The sequence below is a fragment of the Hydra viridissima genome, unplaced genomic scaffold, assembly GCF_058129835.1.
Source record: "Hydra viridissima isolate aposymbiotic clone 2 unplaced genomic scaffold, HvirCarnegie_v1 scaffold_8, whole genome shotgun sequence".
NCBI lineage: Eukaryota > Metazoa > Cnidaria > Hydrozoa > Anthoathecata > Hydridae > Hydra > Hydra viridissima.
Window position 1 is genome coordinate 3,483,232 of NW_028324307.1, and position 18,088 is coordinate 3,501,319.

Below are 18,088 nucleotides of genomic sequence, written 5' to 3' on the forward strand. Positions count from 1 at the left end.
ATAATTAAAATAAATAAACATCTTCTTATACCACTCACCCCAAAAATACTCAACTTTTTCAGTGTGCTTCGTTTTGACCGAGCAAAAGATTTGCATTTTCTTTAACTAACTCTTCTTAATCAAATCATAGATATATAAGTCTAAATCACTATTAAATATTTGGGCGAGATGTTTTGACTTGCTTTACGCACGTGTTCACGTGATAATTCATCTTTTCACGTGTTAAAAAAAAAAAAAGCCACTTATGATCGTGTTTGTTAACTAATATCCATTTAAAAACCGAAAGAGCGGTATAAAATGTTTCGTTTTAACACAATGTTATATCCGTATCTTAAAAGGTAAATAGATATACCTATATAGAAAAAGATGTTTTCGCGTCAAACGTCATCTCCTTTGATACTTTTGAAGTGAAGAATGAATTATTCTTATTTCCAAATAAAAATTACATACAAAATGAAAATTGAAACAAAAAAATTGAGATTTCAAAAGTTGACGAACTATTTGTTAATGAAGGTTTTTTTTTATACAATTACTTATTTTTACATTTTTTCAAAGAACTCTTCTTTTTTGAATCGATTCATTAAGGATTTAGTGGTAAATGAAACGAACTAAGCACGTATTGGATCTGTAAAAATGTGTATTTATGTTATCTCTTCTCTATGAACAAATAGGCAACGTGCAAGGATTCTAGGAAGTAATCCCCCAGCTAAAATGTCCTCTTTATTTTTTTTAAAAATAACCCTTGAAATTTCAGTAAAATAACCCCACGCCTAACCCAAATCCAAAGCTCATCTTTACAAGGAAATTTTTCCTAAATGTTTATTTCTTGATAGCAACGAGCAAGAACCAATCATCTCTTTTTCTTTTCTTTTTTTTAAATTTCTTTTCAGCGCCTTTTCTATCTTTTCTTTTCAATATTTTTGTTTTATCTATCACTCAATAAAAATCTTTGAGTTTCCCCAAGTTTAGCAAGAGTTACCAATTTTCTAACAACACCACCTTTTAAGAGTTTACTTAAGGCTTTCTGTATGGCGGAATGTATTACAATTTGCTGCAACAAATGTGGCGTATGTAAGGTAAAAATTAAAAATTTATTGACCAGTCTGTAAATCCAGGAATTCTAGCATAGGAATTTTAGTTAAAGTTGGAATCTGATCCATAACTTATATCGCAAATAAAAACACTATGTTTTCGGCATCTTTTAATGTTCATTTTGATCTTTTTAAGTATCTGTGTTCAGCTTCTGCAATAGAATTTAAAAGTATTTCATAGTGTTATATGTCACGAGTTAAAAAAAGTTTAAACTCCAGGTATGGGCTAGTTAAATTAATCTAATTTAAAAGTTGTCAAAAATATAGCAATAAACGTTAAAAATCAAATTTGAGTTTAAAAAAATACATGTTCTTAGAAATCAAATTCAAGTCAATTTTAAAACGTCGTATTTGAATTCGTCAGCTGATTGGTCTGTTTTTTTTAAAACAAAGTGTCGTTTTCTTCTTAGTTATAAAATTGGATACCAACGGAAACAGTTTTATGGAAGAAAAAAAACAAAACAAAACAAAAAAACAAAACAAAACAAAAAAAAAAACAGAAGAAAATGTTTCACCGTTTCATTTATAAAAAAAAAAAATAATAAAATTTAGAATTGCATTCATTTAGAGGGTACTTTATTGTCTCCTAAATGAATGCAACGCTGCACATGGTGTAAGTAACAAATATGGTAGGATGTTTTGAAGTTTCTCCCTTTAAACTTATTACAAAAAAAACGCAAGTTTTTCATTATTAAGAAAAAAAGTTGGACAACTTTATATTGTGCAACTTTACATTTTTAGTAAACAGACTGTGTGTGAAAACCTTCTTTAAAATATAATACGATCTTAAAAATATAGATTAATATTTTATTGACATGATCAAACAACTGTAAACGGCAGACGATGAATTAATTTTTGACACTTAAAATTGATTTTCAAACCTTATTTTTGTTATAATTTTTTAATCATTTTACACATAAAAAAAGTTTCAAATAACATAACTTTCCAAAAAATTTTGCCAACTTACAAAAAACATAAGTATTGTTTTTGCAAATGTAACGTATATATATATATATATATATATATATATATATATATATATATATATATATATATATATATATATATATATATATATATATATATATATATATATATATATATATATATATAACATGCTCTTAACACAAACAGTAATTTGTAATAAGTAATTTTCGCTGGGTTATTGTTTCCTGTATCATCAGCTCGTAAAATTATTTTAACTTGAACAGTTTAAAATTAACTGGCGTTAGCAGCTAATTTTAAACTGTTTAAGTTAAAATAATGACTTTGTTGAGTGACTTCTTTCTTTTTTACGTAAAGACGTGAAAAATGGAGTCCAAAATTTAGTTTTAACAAATTGGCTATTAACAAGATTAATTCCGCCATTTAAAGGGGAACATTGGTGCCTCTCAAGAGCCTCCGAGACCGTTCGATCAAATTTTTTTGCTCCACTTTAAGAGCTTTAGTCTTCTCCCAGTTTATTTCTTCCGAACAAAACTTACTATTTGTGGCTATTGCAGACTGACGATGTTTGTCCTCGTTTAAACTTGATGTTGCTGAGTTCAAGTTCTAATTTGTAACCTCGTTTCGCCGACGTATTTTTTTAAGCAGTTGCTTTCACTAAAATAAGTTTCAGGTAGGCGCGTGGTAATTTAGATTTCCTTTAACATGTTAGCAACGATCTTAAAAATTATTATCTTTATTAAGAGAATTCGTAATATTTGATGTTTTCTTATATATATATATATATATATATATATATATATATATATATATATATATATATATATATATATATATATATATATATATATATATATGGCGCACAAAGTTTTAAATTAACTTAAATTGATAATTTGATCATTTTCTATAAAATGTTACATAAAATTACTGTTGATGACCAGTTAAGTCACAAAGTGGCAAATAATAGGTTCGATGGAATAGGCTCAAGGTTCAGTGACAGAGAGAAAGCAATTAGATTATTAACTACGTCAGAAACACTCTGAAAACAACTAAAACGACAGATTGCATTCAATGTTATCCAGGATATGGAAGGTGAAAAAAGCAAAAAAAAACTACGGAGTGCAAATTTTATATTTTGTCAAATAAGAGCCAATTTAAGATAAAGTTATCGTAAACTAATTAAAACCTTTAACAAAAACTGTAAAAAACGTTCTTCTTCAAAGTACTGTAGTTAGATACATTTTTCTTGGGAAAACGGAGAACAACTAATTTTCAGTGATGAAATCTCAGTGACTTTTAAATCATAAAGAAAAAAAGGAAAGTTCTTTTTTTTTAAAAAAAAAAAAAAAATATGAAACGTGTAGCAATCATTTTGTTTTACGAAGGTTAAAAAATGAAGGTGGGAAGGTTAATTATTGGGGTTGCTTTAATATAAATGAAGTATGTTAATTTAATATCAATTCAGGTCCAATCAGCCAACACACCTACATAGGAACGCTAGAGAGCTGCATGTTTCTATCAGCAGATATGCTGACTGGTTCAAATGAATGATGAGAGTTTCAAAAAGAAACCTCCAGACAACATAACTCGCGCAGTCAAAGATTCGATTGAAGAAAGTCAAACTTAATGCCTTGACTAGCTCAATCACCAAACTTGATTCCAATCAAATCAATTTTGGTTTGGGTGGAAAAAAATAGTCAGCATCTGATTAAGCCTATTACTAATTAGCCTTAAACAAGGATTAAATGCCTTGTGAAGAAGAGTTCCAACCGAAATCAGCACACAATCTTAAATCGATGCAAATGAGATACAAAAAATTGATTGCAAAAAAACACCGAAAGGATATTTTAAATATCAGTTTTCATGTTTTTTGTCGTTGTGCCAATTTTTATTCATCCTAATTTTGTTTATTCATTCGATAATATTTTTAAATGTAAATTTCAAGTTAATATAAGTGTATGAGTTGACATCCTGGCAAGATTTAGTTAAGAACAATTTTTCTTAAAAAAAAAAAATAAATTCACGCCCATTTCTTTTTTAATTTTTATTTTACGGTACTTTAAATAAGCTTTAAACAAGTAAATCTTAGTGTTTCCTTTTTTTTTTTTTTTTTTTTTTTGAAACCACTGTTTAGTATGGTATTATGTTATTTAATTACGCACAGTTCGCAAACTGCCTTATGTTTGCGAACTACCTTAAAATACCTATAGAAAGTCGGTTAAGTTTAAAAAAATGTATATTTGCTTGAAAAGCGTAATCAATTTAAAAATTCTTACCGTAAAAATAGGACATGATTATTGGGAAAACTTCAGGATTGTGTTTTCCTGAAAAGAGCTCATGTAAAAAACTGGCCACCAAACGGTCAAAATGTTTCCTACGCAGTTCAACTTTTCCCAATTTGCTCAAAAGCTTCAACGAATGAACCACTTGGTGTTGCTCGTAAAGACGGAATTTTAAATGATTGTAGAGAGAAAAATAATAGTTTTCTGCTGATGCTATTGCCTTCTTATCAAGATTTTTCCTGGTTTGCTCTATTATTTCTACAGTTTCCAGGAAGATAGAATGAATGCATTCGGTCAATGCATCTAAAGAAAAAGAGATTTGTCTTTTAGAAGCTAAAGTCTCTTTCAATTGATAAATAAAAAGATCCATTAGACGATTCTATCACGTGAATAGAAACTACCGGAGGTGCCATAAAAATTGCACCTTTTTTTTAATACAAATAAAATAATTTTTCCATTTTTATATAAATAACTTCAGGAAAAAAAAATTTAATTTTAAAAGAACGAAGAGATTGAAAGTCAATTTAAATCCGGATTGCTGTTTCAATGTGTTCTGCTAGCAACACCAGGAATCTAATGAAGCGAACTAAAAGCGACGCAATGATTTTTGTCAAATCTAATCCACATTAATTCTTGTGAATAAAAAGTTAAAAAGATAAAAATAAAAAGAATAATTGCAAAACTTGCCTTCATCGTAAGTATAAAAAAAAAAGTCGTAAACTGAACTTATTTAAACAAAAAGGTTTCGTTGTGTCCTTTAAGCAAACAATGCTGTTGTCATAACAAATAAATCTGGGAAGTGATCATACAAGTAGAAGGTTGAATGTAATTTTAAAACTTTAGTTAAAAATGTAGAAGTCGTAAGTTACGAAATCTTCTAACACAACATGTTAAGGATACAAAGTTTCATTTTTAGATATTTCAAATGTATTTGCTGCCATATAAAAGTTAAAACTTGTTTCATGTTGGTTTCAACTTTAAACGTTATTGTCCAAACTACTTATTTTTTTATCAAACAAAATGTTATATGTTGTTTAACTTACTGTTATTTGGTTCATGGAACTTCATACGTTTTTTTTTTTTTTAAATGCCAAAAGATTTGTGAATTACGATAAAGACAGCTGACGATGAGTAATTTCAGCTTATCCATTTATAAAGCTTTAGGAATAAGAAAAGGGCTCACAATCAGTGCTTAAATCACGTGAAAATTCAGAATGCGCTTTTTTTTTGTGTGTGTGTGAATAGTTCTTTCCTTAAAGTTTTGTAATATGTTAATTTTAGTAAGTTAGGCCCTAACCCTTTATATTGATAATGACGTTGTGTCATTTTCTTAAATTAAATAGAATTGAAAGTCTAAATTTAATTCAACAATAACATGTTTAAAAATTTTAAATAAGTTTTTTAAACTTTTTAATAAATTTAAAAAATTTTTAAAAATAAGCTTTAAAATAATAAATTTTAAATTTTTTAAATAAAAAAATTTGCACTTTACTTATTTGGCTCTGAGAAACAGATTACGTCATTGCGAAGGAGGCAAAGAGTCCTAGGTCGTTACTTGATGTGTGCATGTTCCTATAACAATTCTGAATGTCTAAACAGATTCAGTATAATCTAAAGTTGCTGGAGATAATGGGCCACCCGTTAGAGCCCCCCCCCCAAAAAATAATAATAATAGATAGTAATACAAATACTAGTTGCTATTGTTAGTTTTATTAACCATCTATTTTTATATTTTTTAAGAATGAACTGACCAAACCAGCATCACGCTAACTTAAAAAATATTGGGCGAGAAAGAAAAAGTTGGGCGAGGAAGGGGTAGAATGTCAGAGGAGGAGGGGAAAATAGGAATGAAAAAGGAGGAGGTAGAAGCGCTTAAGTTAATCTAATGCATACGAAACTAATATGAGGCGATTAAGTCTTTGTCGCTTTAAAAAGAGAAATGAAAACCAGTGAGAAATTTTTAAGTTGTCGATATCACAGCCGTCGGAAAGTCTTACTGATTGGTGAAGGAAAAACAATAAGACACTAAAAAAGCATCAACAGTATGATTAGAGCTACGTACAAAAGCGTCGCAGCCATATTTGTTTTTTAAACTTAAAATAGAAATAGAAACGAGTTGTTTCTAAATTAAGATTTATGAAATATATTCTTGCGTTTTTTAGCATTCAATCAATTTTTGATCTCCAAAAAAAGGCTGTATACTAGAAATGATTGATTTGACTTGATACTAGAAATGATTGATTTGACTTGATACTGGAAATGATTTGACTTGATACTTTGTACATCCATCGAGTATTAACCAGTGATATCTCTGTCATCTCCACAATTAAAGCTATAGCTTCAGACTTGAACACAGACATTAGGGTGTTGACTTTGTATACTTTTTATGATATTTTTGAAAACCTGTGCATAATTAAATGTATGGATATAGATAAAATAGATCTGTTATTTGATTCAACATGAATAACAAAACCACCCACCAAAGCAAGAACAATTTACTAAATTACCTATGTTTTAGTAAACTACTTAACATATCGTAAGTGAACTGTTGAACGCATTCAGCTCATATTGACGACTGTTTGAAATTTAGCCTACCTTTCCATGTAAAAAAAAAGATCATACCACCACTCGGATTCACTCGTAACTTTGTTTAATTTCGTACGTTATCGTACGAGGATAAGAGTATAATAACTTACCGGCCGATATCCGGTTGCCCGTACGTATTTTAGAACGCCACAAGCCATTAGAATAGTGAAGGCCCGAATCGACCGAAAGCTTTCGCTCGTGCTTGAAAGTACACGGTGGCCCTCTCGAATAAGTTGTTTAACGATTTATAGCTATTGAATGACGCAATAAAATAAAAAAGAAAAAAGTTTTAAAAAGTTTTTCCTCATATTCATGAGCGAAAAACCGTGTATTTAAAACAGAAACTATTAGGTATGCTTGCGTCAAAGTGAAACTAATTTGAAATAATTTCAGTGTAAAATGATTTCAATTTGACAATTCTACAAATACCAAATAGGGTCGTTTCCACACCTACCGTAAATCGACACTTATCATAGGTTTTCAAAATTCAAGAGAAATTTTGCGACAAGTTGTTATTTGTTTTTTATATTTGTATTTTATGTATGAACAACATGGCTATTCACTTCCAATTGAATACAAATAAAGCGCAACACATTGTTACTTTTATGAATGCAGCATATTTATTACGTCTCCGTAGTTAAAAATACTTTTTTTTTTCTTTTTTTAAGTAGCAGCAATTTTTTTATCGAACTTAGGGAGTTTTGCTCTAAAAATGGAATAATTCTTGTAGTTTTGTTCCCGAATGCAACGCATATCTTGCAGCCACTGATGTGATGGTTTTTGGGCCAATTAAAGTAAAGTGGAAATCTATTGCCAACAATGTCACATCGACTATGAAGGACAGGAAATAAACAAGGAAAATTTGCGAGTAGCTTTAAACTCATTCATAATCGATCCTTCTATAGCAAATATCAAAAGTGATTTTAAGACGGCCGGAATTTTTCCATTCGATACTAACAGCGTTGACTACACAAAAATTGTTCAAAGATTAGCTGTCCCAATAGAAATTGACCCTCCAACTACTTATTTAGAACAAAAACTTTCAAATGTGACTTCATTAGCTTTTTCTCACATATTCTTTATTAAAATCATGCATTGATCCAAGTATTTTAGAGCAGTTAAAAAAAGCTGATGATCACTTAAGTAGGAAAAGTAATCTTTAATACCTGCAGCTATTTGATTTTCGTAAAAGAGCCCTAAGACAAGCAAATCCAAGATGTAATGTAGAAAATGTGCAAATTATAACCGATATGGAAAAAATGATTAAAAAATTACAGCGGTAACAAAAACAAAAACAGCCTGCTTCAGCTTAAAAACAACAACAGAAATTTTGAATCAAATAGAAAACGTTTTAAATGGCTAAAACAACCAGCCAAATGTCCAAGCGCAAAATAGAACGTTTACCTTCGGTTGTGACATCTGAAACGTAGCAACAAATTCAAAACAAAAATCTTACGTATACACTAATCTTTCATTTGAAACCATGAGTTCATTATAAATCAGACATAAAAGTAAATTTTAAGATATAAGATAAGTGTCAACACTATATAAAATAAGTGTGAAACACATACGATAAGACTAGAAAATTGTGTTTTAAAAAATTGGTCAAAATTAGGACGCTATTTTACTTTCGCACCCCCCCCCCCCCCCCTATTTTTATTGCAGATTATAAAAGATCGTCGTCCAAAAGTAAGAAAACGTATAGGAAACAATACTTTTAGACCAACTTAATATTTTCTAAATTCAATCTGAAAAAGTTAAAAACTCTTACGAAAACGCTAAAATTCGTCAATTTTTCAACGTGATGACGAATTTAAAAAGTGAAAGTATTTTTTAGAAATTAAACATGGTTTTCTTCGCTGTTTAAATTTTTCAATTTTAAACAGTTCATCCAAATGCTAATTATAGCGGAAATTATGATAGAACTACCTAGCAATAAAAACCAAGTCTAAACTGTATCGTTTTAGTTGTTTTTTTAAATTCATCATCATGTTGAAAAAATGGCGAATTTTAGCGTTTTCGTAAGAGTTTTTAACTTTTTTAATTTAGAAAATATTAAGTTGATCAAAAAGTAATATTTCCTATACGTTAACTTACTTTTGGACGACGATCTTTTATATTCTGAAATAAAAATAAAATAGGGTGGGTGGTGGTGGGGTGGGGTGCGAAAGTAAAATAGCGCCCAAAATTAGTACATAAATGATTTAAATTTTAGGGTGAGAAGAATTTTAAACAAACTCTTAAATTATCATATTTGTGGTTTCAAAAATTCATTTCTAATGTTTTTATACTTTTTTAGTGATCTAACTTATCATAATAATTTTCGTTAAACTCACGGTAGGTGTGGAAATAACCGTAAACAACTTAAAAATTGATTCAATACACACTAAAGGTAGTCCTTCAAATCAAAATATTTAGTGTTTTTATAATTATAAAATATTCATACATATTTTTTATTGATATTTATATACTTCATATCTGACCTAAAATTATTAGAACGAATGATACAAAGTAACAATTTTTAAGAATGTCAAATTAGCAAACAGAGAGTTTAATAAGCAAAAAGAAGAGAAATTAGATAAAAATCTTAGAAAAAAAATTCAATATGTTATTGAAAAAGGAGAAGACCTTAGAGACAATATGAGCAGTTCAATCAGTTCATAGCAATCTCAAAGTGTTTGAAAATTCAAAACAATTGTGTATACTTAAAAGTCAAAGTTTAATTGTGTCAAAATGATATGTTTGGAACTGACAGAAATTCGATATAAACGTCCAACTTTACGATTCAACTTCATTCAACGTAAAAGTAGGAAACCTTATCACAGATGAGCAATAATTAAAAAAGAAAACGAAAAAGGATTTTCAAACTACCTTTCCCGAATTATTTGATCAGGGCCGGCTCAAGGGTATATGGCGCCTGTGGCCATATTTCAATTGGCGCCCCCCCCCCCCCCCCCGTATAAAACAAATAAATCGTATTATGGACATTCGAGGTGAACTTTCAATATTTATTTACAACTTAACCTTTTTTGCTTTTACAATAGCAAATGATTTAATCATATCTTTTAAGTCCAATTCTTTTGCAATTGCTTGTTCTATTGATAACATTGCCAGACCATCCATTCTATCCTGTGTCATTGTTGAGCGAATATACGTTTTAATTAACTTCATCATGGAAAAGCTTCTCTCTGCTGTTGCAACAGATACAGGTAGAGTTAAAAGTATTCTGAGAGAGACAAATAACTTTCCCAAAGCTGCATTCAAATTGTTTGAACAAATAAAGTCTGAAATATTTATTGGAGAGTAGTTTCCCTTATAATGATTTCGCAAATGTTTCATTTCTTCAAATAAGTCAGTTCCAGAAACATCTTTCAACTCATTGCAAGATAATAATTTTTCTAAATCCATGCATCTTTTTAGTAGTTCATCTTCAGTAATTTCCTTGGCATTTAAACCGTAAAGAAAGTTGAACTTATTATTATGCTGCATAAGCATTTCAAACCGATCCTGCAAAGTTCCAATAGCGTGATCTCAAATGCTGTTGAAGAAGTTACTCTTAAAATTGTCTTCTTCAGTCATTGATTCCTCTTGACTTTCGTAAGCAAACATTCATTTTTTGGTACGACCACGCTTTTTTTCAAATTCGGGCTCAATATCTTGCACAATAGACAATTTTTTTAGGCCAGCTTCCAAGTAATTATCGGAGATTTTTGGTTCAACTGCGCATGTTGTAGACTCAATGACGGCGTCCATTTGGTTGCTTGTTTCAGAATGATTACAGTTGAGATCATTTTGGCTAGTTGACGGCTCACACCGTAATAAATTTTTTAAATATTACTCAAATTTTTAATGATATTCAAGTCAAATTTAATATATGATGAATTGTTAAATGTTTGATTTTCTTACCTGAATGTTTTGAATACTTTTTGAATTAATAGATGGTACTGACACAACTTCTGAGTAAGTTTGTAAATACTTCTCCAAACTTCCCTTATACTTAGACAGGGAAACATCTTTTTCTTCTTTTCTTTTTAGGTTTTGAGCTCCTGATAATTTTTTCTTTCTAAACATGATGGCCGTTTTCATATCCTCTTTTGAAACATTTTTTTGTTCACTTAAATTTGTAAAGAGTAAAAAATGTAACATGCATTGAATTGAGTTAGCTTCATGAGCAAAAACTTGTTCAATGTGGATTATACTAGTAGTACTGTATAAACTGGTTTTTTAGAGTTCCCACAATTATGGAAAATTTTCTTTAAAAAATTGTTTTATAAAATTGAAATCTTAATCTAAAAACTATTTTATTTTTAATTTAAATTTGTTTTTAATTTTTTTTGTTTTTGAATTTTCTATTTTTTTGACGCCCCCTTTGAAGTGGCGCCTGCGGCCAAGTGGTGCTTGGCCACGCTGTTGAGCCGGCCCTGTATTTGATATTACTGATTACAAATGTATGTGGCTAACAAATGTTAAAAAGTGTCCAAAAAAAAGTGAATGCAAAAAACTCTGTAAACTCTAGATAGAAACAGAGAAAAGCTGGTTACTTTACTAATGAAGTAGATAACCAAAAAACAAATCATCCATCTAAGAGAATCAAAAAAAGCCAAAGATGAAAATTTTGATGAATCAAATAAAATATATTGATACTGTGACAACTGAGTGGTGATTATAAATATTTTAGCAACACGTTTCCCGATCATAAACTGCATAAAAAGGAGACTTTGTAAATTATCAACTACTCTGAAGTTATCAAAAAAAGGTTTCCGCAGTTTGAAATTTTTTAAAACTAAAGACGTTGGATTGGAAAGCACATTTTCATTATGAAAACAGCTTTTTTCCTGGAGTTGAATTCCCTAAAATCATTTTCGCCGTTCTTCAAGATGGAACTCAAGAGCTAACTTTTCATTTTGAAGTTATTTTCTTATCAAACCATTTAAATCAAAAAGTGTGAGCTTACAATTTTTGAGTAGTAACTGGCGCATGATAGGATTGAGGAAATATTTTTTTTGATAAAAATGATTTTAGAAGGTTATAAAATGAGATGAAAAGATCTGGTAAATATAAGAAAACTCTTATTCATTTGAAGATGGTATTGGCCTAAAGAACCATCACATATTGTTAACACCAAATGCAAGAACATTATGTGCTGAAGAGCAGTAAAAATTGCTCAAGAATTGCCTATGTGTACTTACTCTGAGAAACGTGATTTAAATTTTATCTAATATTAAAATGTAAATAAATTATAAATACATATACTTACACAGCCTTTATGACAAAAACTTTTTTGATTTATTTTGGTGACTTTTTTGAAACTTAAAAGCCAGTAAATTCGTTTTTCAGTAGTTATAAAAAAAAATTTCATTTCAAACTAAAGTGACATCATAAAAAGTCGGCACCCGTGGTGTGAAACGAAACTTGCCCATACAAACGCGTCTATAATTGCAAACGCTCAATAATCTATAACAAACATACTTGTCCGTGTATTTCCTCGATTTAAAAAAAAAAAAAAGAAAATACGGAGAAGCGATGTAACCAAATTTTTTATTGTAAATATATACATTCAGCGGCGAAGAAACTGAGTTTATATATTTACAAAGTTAACATTTGGGATAAAACTTTTGCATACAAAATTAATTTTTATGATCCTGTAAAAAAAATGCGTTTGCAATTTACTTTTCTTTAATTCTATTTAATTTACTGTCTTTCGGTTTTTCAATAGCATCTTCACTGTTTTTTTTTTTTATTATTATTTACCACGTCAATGTTCGTTTTAAGGAATCGCGGATATAAATACACAAAACTAAACGGGTATGGCAAGTAAGATGCTAACCAATTAAGTTTTGCAATTACACACGTATTACAGATAAAGTACGTAGCTGCCAGTTACATCAGACGCATACTCGTTTTTTGCTATTATAGTAACTCATTGCTTCATGCAAATAATTCCTGAATATTTTTTTTAAAATTAAAAAAAAAAAAATATATATATATGAGGAGCCCATCTGCAAAACGCGCTAAATCGCAAAAATAAAAAAATTGAGTTAATTACATTTCTACATTCTAGATACTGAAATCTATAATCTATTTAAATATTAGATCTAATAAAAGACTCTAGGTCCTAAAAATATTTAGGAAAAATATCACAACATTTTCAAAACACGCTAAGTCAAACAGGGTTACAGCTTCAAAACGTGCTAAGTCCGCAGTGAATCAAATGATGTTATGATTTTTTAGCAACCAATAAAAAGAGTGTTTATATCAAAATTAGCGCACTTTTTATTGGCGCTTCAAGTTTTATTTAATACTCACAGAAAAAAATGACTGAAATTACACAAGGTTTTATAGCTGTTGGAGAAAAAACAAGCTACCGTCTTACTAGGAAAAGAAAACAAGTTGAAAGGCAAGTAGTGTATTTTTATATTATGAATATTAAAAGTTTTATACAAACAGAATCATACAAATTTATCTTTAATTTTTAGGCATGGACCAAAACATCTTCAAAACACTATTGCCGACATAACAAATTTTGTTTTGTTGTTGATCAGTTTCTTAATAAAAAACTTACAACATTTTTTTTTTCCCTTTTTTTTATACTTCCTTTTCCGTTACCTTATTTATAGTATAATAATAAAAAACCAATAATTCGCGCAAGTTAAATAAATCAAAATATTTCAATGCTTTTTAATAAACTAACAAACCATGTGAATTTAACCAAACATTTTCAAAATAATCTAAGTCCAACTGACATTATCAAAATAAGCTAAGTCCATATTTCAAAAAGGTTTATTTCGAGATCCTGTAGAGTTGTATTTTTTTTTATGCACGTGATTTTATAGTGTCTATTTAATGATACAAATTTAATGAACACAATTTTTTTTGGAGCGCTAATTAGGCGTGAGCCAGTTTTCCTTCGATTTCTCAAAATCAATTTACTCGGACTTAGAGCGTTTTGCAGATGGGCTCCTCATTATATATATATATATATATATATATATATATATATATATATATATATATATATATATATATATATATATAAAGTAGTAAAAAAATAGTTTTAATGTAGTATTCACTTCTAATATTAATACATTCAGACATTAATAACAATTCAGACATTAATAACAATGTTAAAAAGTGTTTCGCGATATTAAACGACGGATCAAAAATCAACGAACGAGTATTTACCTAGTTTTGTTATTCCAGATTTTACATCTTAATTAAGAAAGTAAAATAGCGATAATTAGCTAATGTTGCGGCGATAATTATCTCAGGAATATGATAACAATAATCAATTTTTTAAAAAAATCGAAATGAGCTTTAAATGGTCGTATTGAATATGTGCAAGTGTGTGTTTTTTTAAATTCTTTAAAATTATAAAGCGAATAAACTAGCAGTGGAGAGTCGCTATTATGAAATGTCTTCTAACATAAACCAACATTTGATTTTAAAAATCGAACTTTTTTTAAAAATTTGCGAAAGGTAGCATTAACATAGTAACATAAATTAAAACACCTTTACTCTTTGATGTTCGCAAAACTCGAAAAAAGTCCACAAATTTTTCATTAAATTCCGCATATAAAAAGGCGGTCCAGAAAATTATTTTTTTTAAGGAAAAGAATTGCAAAATCTTACCTTACAAAAAAAAAGTCAGGGGCGGTGGAATTTTTTTTACAGATTTAACGCAAGAGATGAAAGAACGATGTTTCCGTATTTTCAAATCAAAAATTTCGTTTTACTTAAAAAGTTATCGAGTATGCATAAACCTAAGCATGGGGTAGTTTTCTAAAATGGAAATACATTGTGTTTAAACAATCAAATGGAATAATATAATTAAAAGTGAAAAACTATTTAAAAAAAGAGATTAACCAGTTACAATAGCTTTAATTTTTTTAAAAATGCAAGAGTGATTGCAATTTTTACTTCTTAAATCTATATTTATTCGACAGGATTTTCTCAGAGACAATTTGCGCCATACTTAACATTTATTACGCAATACCTGACAAAAAAACGTTTAAATTCTTATTAACGCGCCTCTGACACGCCACTAACAACGCTGACGCTATAGTTCTATTTATACACTGAGGTTTTTAAAAAGATTTTTTAAAAAAACAACTTTTCCTGTTTTAATGATAATAACAAAATAACAATAGTAATAATAATGAAATCGCATAAAATGTATAAGGCTAAACGATATTTTATTAACAATTTCTTATTGCGACCTAAATTTCCTATATAATGACGAGGCTGCCATAACGAAAATACGGAAATGAAAATGCGATAAAAACATTTTTTTCGCTTGTTTTTATTACATTTTCATTCATACTTTTAGCAAAATTAATAACATTTTAGATTTTAGAAAGACAGCCGTTTCATTCATTTACTACGTGAACCCGTTAGTTTTTTTTGTTTAAAAAAAAAAAAAGTTTAAAATGTGACAGTGTTTAAAATTGCACTAATTTATTCATTTGTTGTAAATTTTATGAAAAAAAAATTATTTTTTTAAAACAAATCTAATTGCTCTGTAAAAAATAACCTATAGCCATCGGATATGTAGCTTTTTAAATTAAGAGATTTTAACTAACCGTTTTTAAAACCTGTTTACCATTATAGTTACAGCAGATACTAAAATCTATTGAGCAGTTTTATGGAAAGCAAATTTAACTAACTTGATTTTCCTTTATAAATCATTACGCTTCTTGTAGGAATCTTATTCAAAAAAACCTTTGTGGAAGATTTTTTACCAGACATCTTCTCTCAATACCAATAATTCCTTTGATTGAAACTTTTCAATTTTTTTTTCATCTCAAAAACATCGTTAACGAAAGTTGAAACACAAATAACGCTTTTTTTTTCTTCGTGTGAGCATTAATCTTTTTTTTTTGAATTTTCCGATTTGAGCAGTTTGTTTTTTTTTCTCTCTCGCTACACAGCTTTCAATAACGCACTGAACAGCTTAGAAACAAAAGGCTAAAAACCATTTAAGTAAAATAAAAACATACCATTTTGTTTATGGTTGTCAGCAATTTGAAATACATTTTGATATATCTTTTCATCGAGAAACTGTTTTATGTAGCTTTCTTTAACAGAACGCTTGCTTTTTTTAAAAAATTCAATAAACACTAAAAGGCCAAACTCACACGCCTCTTCATCCAGTCCAAATTTCTTTAGGCAATCAGAAATTAGATACAAAAAAGATAAACACGTCTCAGAATTAAATGGCAAACAGTCAAGAATTTCGAAACAACATTTCAAGAAGTTCATTAGAATTGATACGGTATTTTCGTACTTATACGAATTTATAGTATCCCAATGTTCACAACAAAAGTTTAGAATTTCCAAAATCTTAACATGCAACCGATAGGACTTAAACATGGAGTTTATTAATGTGATATCGCCGCTGATCTGAACTATAACAGTCAACGAACAAATACAGAGTTGCTGCACTTTAATATCAAGATTTAAAGATGAATCGAGGCAATCCATGATTTTTTCAAACACTTGCAATGAAATAAGGTTTTGGAGATATAAACTCGAAATATCATCACAAACGAGTATGTCTTCCATCAGTTGCACAACATCAGAACTATTTTCCAATTCAGCAGTCTGCCAATGTATTGTATCCATGGCCAAGAGGCTTTATATTTTACAAAATGTTTCAATGCTAATAAAAAAAAGTATATATATATATATATACACTTGTTTTAATTTGCAATAAATATTTGATGCGGAAATCAACAGGCGCTACAATGTTGATGGAATTGACTTACGCTTTTTAAATCAACAGAGAAATCTGAAGAACCACATTAAAAAAAGCTAACACAATATTTAACACATTTTAAAAGTTAGGTAAACAATATTTCATTTTGTTATAAAAAGAAAAACAGAATTAGTTTTTAATATTCTATAATAAATATGCCAAATTTACATTAAAAATAATATACAATAAAAAAATATACAGCACTAAAAGCCACAAGCAAAACTTATGACTCCGTTTCAAATATTACGTATTATTTTTATCATTTTAAATAAATTTTTTAGAGAAAAAAAAATCAGCAAATATTAATTTCACAAAAACCATGACTCTGCTTAAGTAATTTATACTATTTTAAACAAAGAAACCCATCAAAAATTATTTTTATATAATAGCAATTTTCTTAGCAATTTTTCTTTGATAATAAAAACTTTTAAAAAATAAAACGAATATTTTAAAATCAAATAAATGAATTGCTAAAAGATGTTTTATAAAAACCGAATATAATGTGATATTAACATTTTTATTATCATTGACATTATCATCATCATAATAATTATCATTATTATTATATTATCATTTGTATTACATTAACATCAGATTAATATTGCAAGTATCAACAATTAGAAAGTTGAAAAGAACGTAAGCAATAGAAAAGCATGCATCATGTAATTGAAAGTAATTAAATGCTAAAAAAGAAAAACTTTACTATCAAGTTGTCACCATACAAGCTGGGGATTTAAAGAGTACTTCTTATAATCTTCGAAACGAAAAAATGATATAACTGTTTCATTGATTACGCCCATATCTGCAAGAGACTTTTCCTCTTTGAGAATTAGTTTATCGTCATTTTCCCTATTTATAACTGGATCATTTGACTTCATTCCGAATGCTTGATGCTCTATTTTCATTGTATTGAAATCAAAATTACGAAATGGGGGAGGTATATCCGTTCGTGAAACTATGTCTTTCAATACAAATTCAATAAAGCGTTTGCATGTCATTGAAGTATCGATTTTATGGTAAACGACATTGCGAATGTTGCGATGCTCAAACGAGCGTATTAAACGAACTGTAATTACACAACCGTTTTGCTCCATTTAATAATTGCTAAAAATAAAACGTAATTTTAAACAATATATTCTTAAAGTATAATTTTGAAATGTTATCAATTCTTTTCCTCGATTCAGATTTATCAAACATTACATCTTTTAATATGCTACAATTCTGTAATAGTTTACAATATGTATATGCTCGGATTTTAATAGCGCTTTCTAACACTGTCATGAAATCGTAATAATTTAATATATATCCCATGATATCTTAACTTCATGGCAGAAGTACGCATATTATATATAAGAAAACATTTACAGACTAGAACAGCTTTAACGAAGTGAATAAAAATAAATCTCAGATTTACTTAAGGTTACACGTTA

At 28.6% G+C, this 18,088-nt stretch overlaps 2 protein-coding genes across 6 annotated transcripts in view; both read right to left on the bottom strand.

The window, feature by feature from the left end:
* Nucleotides 1–16,602, bottom strand: part of LOC145186810 (leucine-rich repeat serine/threonine-protein kinase 2-like) — a 28,329-nt gene extending 11,727 nt beyond the window's left edge. Inside the window, exons 1-2 of one of the 5 annotated variants that reach the window (XM_080063075.2) lie at nucleotides 15,901–16,602; nucleotides 4,313–4,621 (exon numbers count right to left, since the gene is read on the bottom strand). In XM_080063075.2, coding sequence (XP_079919201.2) covers nucleotides 4,313–4,621; nucleotides 15,901–16,525 — 934 coding nt within the window. In that variant the 5' untranslated portion in view covers nucleotides 16,526–16,602. Of the gene's footprint in view, nucleotides 1–38; nucleotides 460–4,312; nucleotides 4,622–5,361; nucleotides 5,545–12,161; nucleotides 12,478–15,567 lie in introns of those variants that run through there. The other 4 variants (XM_090095365.1, XM_090095366.1, XM_080063078.2 and 1 more) reach the window with 4 other exon arrangements.
* A 521-nt stretch (nucleotides 16,603–17,123) lies between these two features.
* Nucleotides 17,124–17,926, bottom strand: LOC145186821 (UPF0538 protein C2orf76 homolog). The gene has a single exon (XM_080063101.2). It carries the CDS (start codon nucleotides 17,750–17,752, stop codon nucleotides 17,372–17,374), a length of 381 nt encoding a protein of 126 aa, XP_079919227.2. The 5' UTR covers nucleotides 17,753–17,926; the 3' UTR covers nucleotides 17,124–17,371.
* Between the last annotated feature and the right edge of the window lie 162 nt (nucleotides 17,927–18,088).